Source organism: Sciurus vulgaris, assembly GCF_902686455.1.
Source record: "Sciurus vulgaris genome assembly, chromosome: 6".
Lineage (NCBI taxonomy): Eukaryota > Metazoa > Chordata > Mammalia > Rodentia > Sciuridae > Sciurus > Sciurus vulgaris.
In genome coordinates this window covers 21,165,293-21,179,405 of record NC_136466.1, presented here as the reverse complement: position 1 = coordinate 21,179,405, position 14,113 = coordinate 21,165,293, and the positions used below count along the sequence as shown (strand labels likewise).

General features: G+C 40.8%; 1 protein-coding gene across 6 annotated transcripts in view; it reads right to left on the bottom strand.

Annotated features, from left to right (window-relative positions):
* EBF1 (EBF transcription factor 1) overlaps positions 1 to 14,113 on the bottom strand; it is a 383,569-nt gene that overhangs the window by 90,435 nt on the left and 279,021 nt on the right. For 4 of the 6 annotated variants that reach the window (XM_079144601.1, XM_079144603.1, XM_079144606.1 and 1 more), the window contains one exon: positions 8,817 to 8,950. In XM_079144601.1, coding sequence (XP_079000727.1) covers positions 8,817 to 8,950 — 134 coding nt within the window. The remainder of the gene's footprint in view (positions 1 to 8,816; positions 8,951 to 14,113) is intronic. The other 2 variants (XM_079144602.1, XM_079144605.1) reach the window with 1 other exon arrangement.

Here is a 14,113-nt window from a genome sequence, read left to right as displayed (position 1 = left end):
CCTGGCTTTGATTCCCAGCATTCAAAAAAAAAAAAAAAAAAAAAAACAAGAAGAAGAAGAAGAAAAGAAAATCAACACCATTCCATTCAGAATTCTTTTTTACTAAAATAACAAAAACAAACAAAAAGCTTTTAATTGGCCTCCACAAACTTCCTGATATCCTCATTAGGTATTCACAAAAATATACTGCCCAGTACTGACCAGAAGCACACCAAGACCCTCAGTCAATGCTGTTAATTGTATAAAACAAAACAGTGACAAGATCATTTTTCAAAATAACAGATTTGGGATGAAAAAGACTAAAATAAATACATTCTACTTCAACTACCTTTGCATTTTGTGGGTTTATTTATTTATTTATTTTGTAATTTGTTTTTTAAATAAACTTTCTCCAGCTTTCTTCCCAGGATGTAGGACTGGATGCCAATTGGGCCCCATTAAAGACTGGATCCCATCCTGGCCATCTGTGGGCTGGAGAAGCGCTGGTGAGTTCCTAAGGTCCAGAAGGAGAGAATCAGACACCAGCAAGGCCAGCCCCGGTGGTCTGAAACTACACAATGAGCTCTTTCTCAAGGCTGCTCTTTCCACATTCAGACAAGAAGGAATGTCATTCCCTACTTGAGCCTGGCTCAGGGTCCTGTGTGCCTGCCTGTTTGTTTGGAAATTAAAATATAAAAGAAAAAGCAAAGCCAGATGCATTTATGGAAGGGACCAAATGCTTATTACCAAAGTTGGAAGTTGAAAGGAAACCTTTGCCTGTGGAATTAGGAAAGAAAAATAGAAGGGTCAAAAGACTGATAGATGGGGAAGCAGGGAATGAATTTGCCTTTCACAGAAAAATTTTAGTATCCTTCAAAGGCCTGAAAACAAAGATATCAAAGCAGTTAGACAAAGACTCATTCTAATATTTTTGTGGTATAGTCCATATTTGCATACTGTATACATTGATGCATGCACATTTATTCAGTAAGTCCTCAATTAACATGTCCCTCCAGATAGTGAGAGATGCTCTATAAGGAAGCTCTACAGAAAATTGAAGTCAAATCTCTTTTAATACAGTGGCCCTAAGACTGCTTTGGCTGGGAGTCTTTCGAGGATGCATTACACACTTCTTGCTGTTTTAATCAGAATTTATTAGAAATAATTGTCAGCTCTTTCTTCATGACTCAGAGCCACCGTCATTATGAATAGTCATTAATGTGCCACACAATAATATACTTCTGTGTCTGCTTTTTAGGTTTTCCATTTCTGCTCTAGACATTAGACTGTCAGCTGTCACTTCCACTGTCACTGAGCCTGTTTCTAACAACCTGCTTCCAATATGACCTGTCTCTAGTTGGCTCCTTCTCATTTGTAACAGAAAAACAGATAATATGATTTGTTAAAAATTATTGTTCTGCTTACACTAAAGCTTTTTGTTCTTTTTACTTTTTTTTTTTTTTTTTTTTTTTTTTTGCTTGATCCTGAATTTTGGAGAGTTAAGGTCATTACAACACTCTCTAAATAAATAGGTTTCACTACATTCCTATTAAATGACTAAGAGATGGTTCTCAAGTCAGGTGAATTTGGGTTCAAATTCAAGCTTTGCAAAGAAACAGCTGAGGGACCTTTGCAAAGTTATTCTACCTCTCTAACTTTTAGTTTCATTATAAGATAATGGGGTGGGGGATATGGGAAGGACGAGACATTTAATAGTACTATTATAAGGATAAATTGACATAATACCTATTACAAATTTAGGGAAAGGCATCAACTATACTGACCCTCAGAAACTGCTAGTTTTATCACTCCTTTACTGTCATGATTTTCATTAGATTTATCCTAAGGTATTTAGGCACATACTTAATGTGCAGCAAATATATATGTAAGTATGAACTAACTACCCACACATGCGTTCACAAAAACCAAGCTGCTACATCTACTTAGCAGTGACGTTTTTTTGGCGGAGGTGGTTCTGGTGATTGAACCCAGGGGCATTTTATCACTGAGCTACATCCCCATCCCCAGTCCTTTTCTTTAACCCCCCACCCCACCTTTTTTTGAGACATTGTCTCTCTAAATGGCAGAGGCTGACCTTGAACTTGAGATCCTCCTGCCTCAACCTCCCAAGTAGCTGGGATTACAGGCATGAACAGTGTTACTCTGAAGCATCACCAAATATAATAGTTGTTAACAAGGAGCATTTGTTTAAATGGAAGGAAGGAAGGAGGGAGAGAGGGAAGGTCATTCAAACCTAATACCTCTGACCTACAAGCTTTGTAGGAAACATTGTAAGAGACTGAGCCAAATGTACCATGGATCCTGCCTTGGAGGGAGAAGAGACTTCCTTAAATCACAATAATAAAAGAAAAGAATAAGGCACACAATATGGTAGAGATAAGGCAATGTGGGAATTTGGACACAAGAGAGAATATTTTACACCTGGAGCAGAGGGATGCTCTCACAGGAAAAGGTGGTCTTCTACAGGATCCTGGGATCAAAGAACCCAGGCACAGAAAGAAAGAGAAAACCCTCAGAGGGGAGGAACAAGACAAGAGCACAGGACAAAGAATCCCTGCAGGTGCAAGGAGCAGCCACCAATTCAATGCACCTGGACTTATTCTAGGTGCACCCTGCGGGAGGACGTTGAAAAGAGCTGAGTGCCAAAAGAAACCTTTGGGAGACAGGAAACCAGGGGCGGTTGTGGCAGGAGCTTGGAGTCTTCAGTTCAGAGCATAAGCACAGCGCAGGGGGAATGGGGCTCGTGATATAGACATCCATTTTCTTCATAGAGTCACGTGATTGCAGCCAGGTGTGAATTCTGTCTTGGATTCATATTAAAATTAGAAACACATCGCACTTCTGTGGCTTCTATTTTCAAGTTTGGGGCACATATGTGTACCTCCTGAGCAAACTGGAAACGTGGAGATGAAAATGTTATCTGAAAGTCTTTTTTCACTATCCCCTAATTATCAACAGGATAGATTTCAAGTGCCTTGGTTATTAAAAATAAAAACAGAGACTAAAGCATTTTGAAGAATAAAGTGAGCATGTCTATAATGGTCTAACTATACTAAAACAGCCACTAGACCATTTTTATCTGTTTTTCTTTAATATGCTAGCTCATTTAAAAATGATTCCTCATAAAATTACTTGGACTTCAAAGTTGTTCTCCAAAGTCATACTCAAAGTTTAATGGAACTGATTCAAAAGAAATAAACTTCTTAATTTGGCATCAAGCATCTTCCATATAATAGGTGGTCAATAAGTATATGTTAAATATACAGACTTTGAAACTGATGTTTAGGGAAAACTAGACAGCTGTCAGTTACCTTAAATCTATGCACTTAATCAACTTTGGATTCAATCTGTACAGGTAAGCCTCAATATATGTAAAATAAATGAACACAGCTATTTACATTTTATTTTTATTATGAAAATTTGAAAGAAGTGGTATTTGACATATCATTCCCCAGCTTTCTTTGTGTGTGTGTGTGTGTGTGTGTGTGTGTGTGTGTGTGTGTGTGTGTGATTTCAGTGGTAATTGTGTCTCATATACAATAGAGCATGGATGAGTCATTTTGTATGAAATTTGGAAAGGTTTGGTAAATTTATGAAGTGTGTTAAAAGCCTACAGAAAATTCATGAGAAAACCTGGTACAACCTCAAGCTCAATGTGGTTGAGGCTGGGTGTCAGGAGAACTGGGCTGTCACCCTAGCAATAGGTGGCCAGTGTGCTCCCACAGCAAGTCACAGTACCTCTCCAGAGCACTCTCACAAAATAAAAATACTGTACTTGGTGCCCAAGAAGCATTCTTTGACACCCCAAACAACTTGGGACTTCACTTGTGGTTCAGTTAAAATCAAGGTTGGGCAAAGAGGCCTAGGAAACATTCGGAAGGACGCACATATGTGTTATAGCCATTCTCTCTAACATCACAGAGAAGCAAATTCTCTTCCTTATTTACACTCATTTCCCTGAACCAGGTGTACAAATGAAAATGGAAAGTAGAGAGGAAGAAAGAATCAAGAAGAGCATTCACGCTAGGTTTTCTAATTCGGGCATTCAAGTGGCAAAATTGCCTTCCAGCCCCCACCCCCCACACTGCAATTTGCCCAACTACATTTCCCCCACCGACATTTTCTTTTGTCTTCATTCCCTATCTCTGGGAATACAGTTGAAGAAAACATTCATCTGGATGAAGAAGACAATATGGAGCCCCTATGTGAAGCTAATTGGTTTGTACAGTGATGAAACTTTGGCTTCTCCCATCTGAGCTAAGTGGTACCGCCAATCTTTAAATATAGCTGTCCTACAAAATCATATGGCATCTAATGCTAAGTGTGCACTGACTCAAACCAGATGCAAAATATGACAGAAATTTTGTTCAAAGCCTTGCAGCTTTAAAGAATAATGGCTCCAAACATTCCTGGTCTAATCTAAATAATGCTCTGCAAATATTTCAGACTACTTTCTCACATCTATCCCAGCCCAACCACTCCATGATTGAATTTCATGACTTGGCTTCATTAACATAAAATCAAAATGCACTCCAGCCATCACCAACATATCTTCTTGTAAGGTGATCCTTGAAAACAAGGGTTCTGTGGTTACAGAAGTTTGGGTCATGATGAATACTGAATCTTAGGTATCCACAGTGCATTTGGTACCTCAAAAATCCTGCGAAGTCCGAGAACAAGGACTCGTTGAGTTTGTTTGATTCGACATTTCCCGAACTTTACTGGGAAAAATTTCCCTCATCTCCCAGAAGGCAACCATTAATATCCCTAAGAATTAGTATTCAACAGAACCTTATGGTAGATGAATTAGGGCAATATTATGCATAAGTCTCAGGTTTACATCAGATACTAGAATCTGAGGCAAAAAGGGTAGAAATGTTGATTGCAGACCTAAATAGGACGATTCCATTGGCTAAATTGTTTTAAAGAAGTTCAGGAACCCTTTTTGCAAATAAATACATTTGTGCATTGAAAGCATGCTCTGAAATAAAAGAATAGTGGATGAAAAGAAGCTGCTTCCCACCCACCATCACCGCCCCCTTCTAGATAAAAAGGAGTAGCAGCATTGGTGTCAAAGAGGATTGGCCTAAAGTCGTCATTTTCAGATAGGGAAAGTGAGGTCCACTGACCAACACTGACTACATCTGCACCCTCTGGGCAACAGGATGCAATGATCATCCGGGTCCTTCAGCTCTCTGCCTACTGCTCCTCTAGACAACCTCAATTCTCACCTGACTACTACCTTCTGCTCCCACTAATCCCACTGTTCTACTTCTTAGACATGCAGATAAAATACCTGAAAGAGCATGCATTCTCGCTGGCATTTTTGTGTTGAGATGGAAAAATTGTGCGATCTAAAACTACCTCGCTCAGAGAGTCACCCATACATAATTGGAACTTGATTAGTTTTTTCAACAGTCTGCTTCTGACTCACTCCATTCTCTCTGCCTTCTAGAACCTTGCTTGTATTTTAAACCACAAATTCAATACTAGATTACATAAATATATTATGCAACTCTCTAATTTGTTTCATGGGAGCAAGTTGTCTTTCCAAATAAAACACCAGATCCCACAAAACCCAACTTTAATTACCCATGGTACCTATCCCGGCCTTAGACAACCATAAGCAAGGCAGCTAACACTCATTGTTTAGAAATTAGAGGAATTCAGAGGGAGATATTAAAACAATGAGGAGCACTAAACAACAGTAGCAGGAAGCCCTCCCTGCTCCAAATCACATGTGGCAACCAAGAGCTTCTCTGGTCAAGGAAACAATTCAAACCACATTAAAGATTAGCACACATCAATCTCATTGGCTTTCCTAAATTTATATTTAAAACACTCCAGAGAATTTTCTCTTTAAGTATTTGGGAATAAGGGAGAATAAGGAGCCCAAGAACATCAGTTAAATAATTTACTTTCTCAAAAGAAGGAGAGGAAAAAGGGTAAGAATCAAGAAAGGAAGAGCAACTGAGAATCACAAGAAACCCAACTCACAAGAAAACCACTTGAATGTGGGAGGGCACACAGAGGGCCCCCAAGTGGGAGCACAGGAGTGCCATCTTTGTCGATCCCAACCCTTAGGGGGCAACCAGTGAACTGAGGTGAACTACTCATTTACGAAAGATTGGGTAGGGAAGAAAGAACACAGATGAGGGTAAATTAATCCAGCCCTATTTTCTTTGAATCTTTTAAAATTCATCAGCTAAAAGAAGACTCCAAATAATAGCATCAACTGCTAATCTGAAATCGTTATCTGCTTGTCCTGACCCACCAGCCTGTTTTCTGGGTGTTACGGGCTACAGAATGAAGAAAGGGAGATGTGATTAAAATCTACTTAAAATTAAGTGCACTGCATCTTAGGGACGGGCATGAACCTCAAGGTCATGTATGTGGTCAGGGGCAAAGACTCTGAACAGATAGGAGTCCATCTCTCTCTCAAGACTACATTTGCTGTCTTATCTATGAGCACTTGAAATTCTTTTTTAAAAAATGTATATATATATGTACAGTACAATACAAATCCACTCTTTAGGACTCTCTGGCTGTGTGATCTTGTATAAGTTTCTTAACCTCTGGCAATCTATTCATATGTAAAATCAGAATAACAAGAGTACCTAACACAGGACTAACAGGAGGATTAAATGAAGTGATACCTATAAAGTGCCTATGGAATTGCCCTTGGTAAGTGTGAGTTATTTCTCTATTTCTCACTCCCAAACAATGTTTTGCTTTGTTTTGTTTTTTGAGGCAATACCGAATTCTGTTTGCACACAAAGAGGCAGAGAAAATCATATTTGCTAAGACCCCTATAGGAAAATAAAATATAGAAATAGTTTAGAGTATTTCACAAAAGGGTTCCCTTCTGCAAGATCTAGTACTCTGAGCATCAGGACCATCATGATGGCCATGGCCCAACTGAAAGTCCTCCATGCAGACAGACAACCGGCGAATGTTGAGGGGACGGGTTCATCTTCAACAATGTCTGCTCAGATGGTTCTGGAAATGAGGTGGCAGGTGTCCACCAGGACAGGGCTGTGGTGGAGTCAGGGCACAGCTGCAGCTGCCAGCAGTTTGGGAGGCGGGATGAGGAAGCAGCGGCGTGCAGGCTCTGCCCTGCGCCCACGCCTGGCTGTGACAGCAGAGGCACAAGGGCATGGGACGAAAGCCTCATGCTTCCTCTCTCCCAACTTCCAAGATGAGCAACAGAAAGAAGGAGAGGAAGGGAAGAAGATCCAGTCCAGGAGACCTGGGAGAGGCTGTCCCTTTGAGCACCACTGCTCACAGCAGAATGAAGACAGCAGGCTGGCAGCAAAATAGCCCGGCTCTGTGTGGCTTCTCTGTCACACCCAGCGCTTCTGCTGGAGAACACAGCGCAGTCAGCATGGGGAGCAGAGTCCACCTTTCATGCCCGGAGTGTTCCAACTTGGATAGGGTTGGATGCATGGAGAAGCTCCCTTCTGATGCAGCTTTATGAGAACTTGACTCTGGCCAAGTACGTACTTCTTGTTGGCTGAGTGGGAAGCGCAAAGGCAGGGGCAGCCGGAGCTGATGGGGGCTCCACCCAGTGGGCTGCTGCCAGCGAGACAGGCAGAAAGAACAGACTGCCTTGGATGTTCAGTTGGATCAGCACGCCCAACTATCACAGTCTTCACTCTCTGCTCATCCTTACGGTCTCGCTAAACAGAAAGCACACAAGGTATCTACTGCTTCTCCAGGGGAAGACCACTAGAGGCAGAAGCAGAGAATGTGGGTTCCAGCTCAGGTCTGCTTCTGACCTCTGTGTGGCAACAAACACATCACTTCATCCACGGGCTCTGGGCAGTTGCTGTCTGGTTATTGAATTATTTATCTCCACGTCTCAGTAAACTTACCCAGAAGATACATCCAAGGGTACGTACTTGGTAGCATAGAGGAAAGAGTGAGATGCTCTACACAAAGAGCCCAGATCACTGCCTAGCATATAGTAAGTCTCAGTAAAGTTTAGCAGTTAATGTAACTGCTTATGAAACACGTGGGGTGAACTATGGTCTCCCACAGCGCTCACCCTGGTTTTATGCTACACTGTGGTGAAAGAGAATGGGACTCTGAGCACGCTGGCTGAACAGCTGATGCTCAGAATTCAGAAAGCAAAGGCACCATGGTGTCTATGCAAAGATGATGTTCATGTTTTGTGATCTTAAGCTTATGCTGGTTATTGCTGGACAAGTCAACTGGAAGCTTAGAAAGCACTGCACAGATAGAACAGCTGTTACCCTATGGGTGAAGTCATATCCCAAGGTGCTTGAGAGCTGTAAATCCCTACTGTGGAAAAAGCCCTGGGTTCTTCTAGGTTCCCTAGTGAATCACTCATTCTCTGAGTCATTAGTAAGTCAAGAACCAATTGCACCTGGATTAGTAACATCATTTAAATGGAGGTCTTTGAAGATCGGGCCACACTAGACTCTGTGTATGGAATTCCACAGACTACTACCTTGCTAAAGTAGCTTTTCCTGTATATTTTGTTACTTTGCATCTTCTTTTTTGGTTCCCAATATGCAAGAGGACATCTACTCCATGCAAGCCCAAGAGACGAAATTGCAAAACAGAGCTGTCCCAGGGCTTATGAGCCAGAGAACAGAAGTCACCCAAGTGGGAAGCACTGCCTCCTGGTAAACTCAGCCCATCTTCCCTAGGTTCCCAAAGTTCTTGTAGACCGGAGCTGACCCACCTAGAGAAGCCCCACAAAATGCTACACATTCTATTAGAAATTCAAGTACAGACAGTATCTTCAACTAGAACAAACCATTAGATATTAATGTTCAGACAACACCTACCTCACTCCAGACCAGCATGGTACCGAATATGACCTGTAACCCATCAAAGAAATTGTCCCCTATGATGATCACAGTCGCACCTCCTGTGGTCCATCCTTCACTGGGGCTGATGGCTTTGATACAGGGAGTAGCTGCTTTTCAACACACATGAAAAAGAGAAGGAGACTGCCGTTAGAACCAAACTTTAATGATGGGAGACTTGAGAAAAAGAAAAAAAAAAATCTTTTATCTTTTCACTATCTGAAAGTCCCTCAAGATCTCAGCCTTTCCCAGCCACATTAGGACCTAAAACCAAGGGTGCAGCTTCAGTTCTTAGCATTCTTTTCATTATCTCTGTTAAGATATATATTTTCACCCAAATCTTTATCAAGCTTGAAACCTTATAAAATATAACACGGAGATGAAATCGAATTTACAAAATGTTAGTGATTTCTTTAAAAATGGGTGACATTTTTGGAATGCACTTACAAAATTGCTTTATAATTAAATATATCTCCTGAAAAGAAAATTTCTACATTTTTTATAAACATTTCTGTCCAATGGGAGGCTAAGAAAGAGGGGGCCAAAGCAGGAATGATTCTTGCTCCATGGCTTCCATCTATAACACCAACACAGCAACATTCCTCATTAAAAATCATTTGAATTTTTCAAGTAAATGTCATCAATCCCATTTTATAGATGCAAAACAGGTCACTCAGGGTGAATTATGCAACCAAATAGCTGAGGCAGGGCTGAGCCACAGACTCCCTGTGACCTTTGCTTTGTTGTATTTCCCAGACTTAAAACCCTACAACTGACTTTCTCAACATTTCATATCTCTTCTCTTTCCATTGTAAATGGCCCTTGGAGATGGGAAATAGTTTGCAAATACTGTGATTCCAAACAGACTGGAGGTGGCTAAAGAGCATGGCATCCTTTCAACAGAATTGCTAGGCATCAATGTAATTGTTGGATCATGTTGTTGAAATCTCTCTGAGGGCACCTTGGGGCCACTGAGAGTTTTTAACTCCACAATGCCCATCGCTCTTCTCCTGATGACTTTCGTGAACAGCAACAAAGCAAAATTCTAAAGCAAGGAAGATATTGTGCAAGAAGAGGGAATGAGACCCTCCGCTTTAATAAAAAGTTTAATAAGTATTCAAGACTGACTGTCTAAGCATTGAAGCCAATGAGAGCTCCAGTTAATTTTAACAGGAGAAAAGAACTGGCAAAAAAAAAAAAAAAAAAATTACTGGACTTTGTCAAATTTGGCAAAATGTCATGCTTTAACTTTTGCAAGAAGGAAAGAAAACATTAAGTCCATCCCGGTGGGACCATTGCTCACGTGCCACCACACAAACAAGGAGAATGGGTTTGGTTCTGATTCAAAGTCGTCTTTAAAAATTGCACAGAGAAATTTGGAAATATCCAAAGTAAACATCGCTTGTTGGCTGAGCTTACGACAATGCATCTGCAGCTAAAAGAAGGCTGTTTGGTTGACTTTATGCTTCTCCACTTCACCCCCCAAACAAAATAACTAATCAAGAAAATGGAAATGATTCATGACTTGAATTCAAATTCTTGCCCAGTTCTTTTACACACATGGGGGCTGTGATCAATGTTCCACAGGCATGGGACTTTTTCTTAAACAAAAGTTTTCTTTAAAACTCAAAAGACTTAAATGCATGATTAAGTGCTCCTGAACCAATGGTAAAATAAGATATACGATTTCAAGCAACTTATAAGATAAACAACATTTAACAAATATATAAATTTCTTGAAATAGAAACAGTTTAGAAATAGTTTGCTAATTTCTCCAAATCTTTTTTTTTTTTTCATTTATAACTCAATAGAGTAGTTGCCAGAGTAGAATAGAAAAGGTGTTGATATCTCTCAGGATACTTCTGAGAAATACTGCATATTGGCTTAACTAAACTGGTCTTAAGAAACCTGCGTAATGGCAAAGTGTGGAATCCAGTGGTGTCATTGAGCACTGACCCTCTGGTTACCCTAGCAGACCACAAAATGAACTTCATGCTTATCATCTGTATTATCTTGAGGATTTCTGTTAATGTTTATTTTTTAATCATGTAGGTATATCTAGTTAGATAAGCAGGGTCTCCTTCTGGTTTCCCAGCATTGCATATGAAGAGGTGGAAGGGTACGTTCATGGATCTTAGAGAAATTCTCCTACAGGAAGTCCTTACAATAGCAATGGCCACGACCTGCTGGTTTACACTGGACTCCATCCCTCTTTTTATCCCCTTGTTATTTTTAAGATACAGAAGACATGTAAGCATGCATGTATGTGTGTGCTTTCAATCTCTTCCTAAGGAAAGTGGTCATGTTCTCACACACTGTGTGCACACATTCAGAAGCCAGGCCGAATGTCAGTGGATGAGAGGAAAGCAAAAAATGCAGGGCCAGAACCTAGTGAGGAAACAATATGTGCCACCGCATTCTTCCAATTTTGGAGAAAAAGGCATTGAGAGAATGCAGCACTTCTAAGCTGGGACCTCAGAGGGTTCCCAGGTTGCTCCTGTACTACAGCACTTAATAACTGGAGATGGTGGATGCCACGTACTAACCACGCATGGGATATTCCCTCAAAATGAAAAACCCCAAATGCAAGTAGAAACACTGCAACTAGCTAAAGGGAATCAGGCCTACGGGCCCCTGTTAAGAATTCACAGATCCACAGAGGCCGAGGCTGGAAACACAAAGACAGCAGAACCAGCACGAGATGAAGGACCTGTCACTCAGTGCTAGAGACGCAATGGGAAACAGTGAGGACACTGTGCACCGCACATGCCCCACCTAAAGGTGACAGCAGTGCTCAGCTCCAGTTTGGGAACCCCAGACCATACAGACTCAGGGTGGGTAGGCATTCCCCTTTCCAAAGAAGCCAAGAACCTAGAGTGTATGAAATTTCCTGGTCTTTTAATGTTGGATTAATTAATTTAATATTTTTAAAAAATCTATAGGCTGAACACGTTCCTGGACTGGCTTTAACTGACAGGCTGTCATTTTGTACCTTTACCTTAGTCACAAATAAACCTGCCAGACTAAAACTGACCAGGAGATACTTGAGATTATGGCCCAAAGCAGAGGCATCCAAAAGTTCCCTGCTGTACTGACAGCAAAAAATTCAAGAGGAATGGTGCCATCAATGGGGGAGTACCTAAATAGGCTATAGAACATTTATGCTGTATAATAGAAAGAATTTTATTAGAGCAGATGAAAAAATTCTATAAACTGACATGGGAAGATGTCAAAATATGTTATTAAGTGAAAAAGGCAATTTGTGAACTAATGAATAGTGTGATCCTGCTTATTTTAAAAATGATATATATGAGCCTGGATGTGCATGAGTGAGGGTGTTTGTACGTGTGTGTGTGTGTGTGTGTGTGTGTGTGTGTGTGTGTGTGTGTGCAGCCTCATGTGAACAGGTCTGCTAGACAAAGGTGTGGAAGGAAGGATGTACATCAACTGTCCTCAGTAGGTCCTTATGAAAAGGAACTGTCACTAGAAGGTTTAACAGAAAAGGGAAGCTAGTTAGTTTGACTCTATCAACATTTATGTGGTTTGAATTTTTTCGATGAGCATATATTAAGGTCACAGATCATAGTATTAAAGAAATTAAATGAGAGAACACCTTTCAACAGTTGTTCTCTTCAGAGCAAACTGATACTAAAAAACAACCAGCCACCCCAATCAGCTGTACCGACTGACAGATCCTGAGTCTCTCCATCCCTCCTCTTTTGGGGTAAGTTTTGTTTGAGGATGCTCAGAGAACACTGGAAACATCAGGGACCTGTTTTTCTTTCGTTCAAGATACCTAGAGGAAAGCAGAGGACTACCAGAAAAAGCCCATGTTTTAATAGTTGCAGTGAATGGATTCAGCAGAATTTAAGTGAAAAGATTTATAAAAGAGTTCAATTCTACCCAGAGATGCAATCATCAGTACAGTTCTATCTCCAAGAAAATATTAGAGAACAGGGAATGAGGGAGGTATGTTTGAATACAAACTACATTTACCAGTAAACTCTTAATTTAATTAATAAAAGATTCTTTCTTCCTCACCAGTAAGATTTTCATACTGTAGCCACAAGGACAAGAAGCCAATTTCCGATTTAAAATTTCATTAAAAATAAAAGTTTGGGTTTTTTTTTCTTGTTTCTTTTTATTAATCCTCCCCCACCCCTCACCAGCCACCAAAGTAGAGGAGATTTTCCTTCCTTCAAACTATGACAATAACATGATTACCCCACCAGTTTAGCATAATGGCTCTGAAAAGCTCATGGCACATTGCAGAGTTAAAGTGGAAATTATTAGGTAGCTCTTCTTTGTTATAATAATGATCACTCCACAAATAAAAGCTCTTCTCCCCAAGGTACTGCAAGGCACAAAATGCTAATTCTGAAGATTATGTGTGCGCTTTTATTAAATATTACTATGCCCTGCCTGTTTGAGGGCTCCTCTGCTCTGATTGTTTTATGAGTACCATGTTAATGTCACCCCATCTTGCTAGCAGCAGGCACACATTTTAGCGTTTGTATGAGAGTTGATCAAAGGCCACGTGCTGGGGGAATTGCTGAGAAAACACGGACAAGCGATAAAAATCTAACAGATTAATTGGTTTAAATTTCATTTCAGGGTGTTGAACTTTGGCTCGGGACTTTAATACTACACTGTGAGTCAGGGCCTAATTACCAGATTTCCAATTTGCTTCTGAACAATGGTCATGGTAAGAAGGAAAGGAGAGGGAAAAAAAAATTTTTTTTAAAGGAATCTTTCAGCCTCGAGTGCATATTTAACAACCGATGCTCTGTGTGCAGACAGCTGTACCCAGGGACATTTGCTGTCACCTGCTCCACCTCTAGAGCATTTCTATTTCCTTCCAGTAGCCTCAGAAGGCAGAAAGAATCACGGATGCCCTCGGCAGTTAAAATTTTTCTGGTTTACAGAATTCGAGTGCCTGCCTGCTTGCACTGGAAGCACCAGGCTCTTTATTAGCAAGGTGAATTTATAAGCTGGGCCTCCAATAGAAATGATCTATTTCATTGATAGAAAGCAAGGGCCGGGAGAGCCATGTTTACCTCGGGGTTTATGGGTGGCCTTGGGAATAAGGGTTAATTGAGCTCAGAGGTGCCTGCCCATTGAGGTGAATTAGTGGTGTGTGTGGCCATCAGCAGGACCTGGGGGTTGCTCTGGCTTTTGCCTCTGAAATCTCTTTGTGCTGTGATCAATACCTCACTTGTTTGGGGTAGCCATACAGATGACCCACGTTCGACATTTATCATATCCTGTCCCCCAAA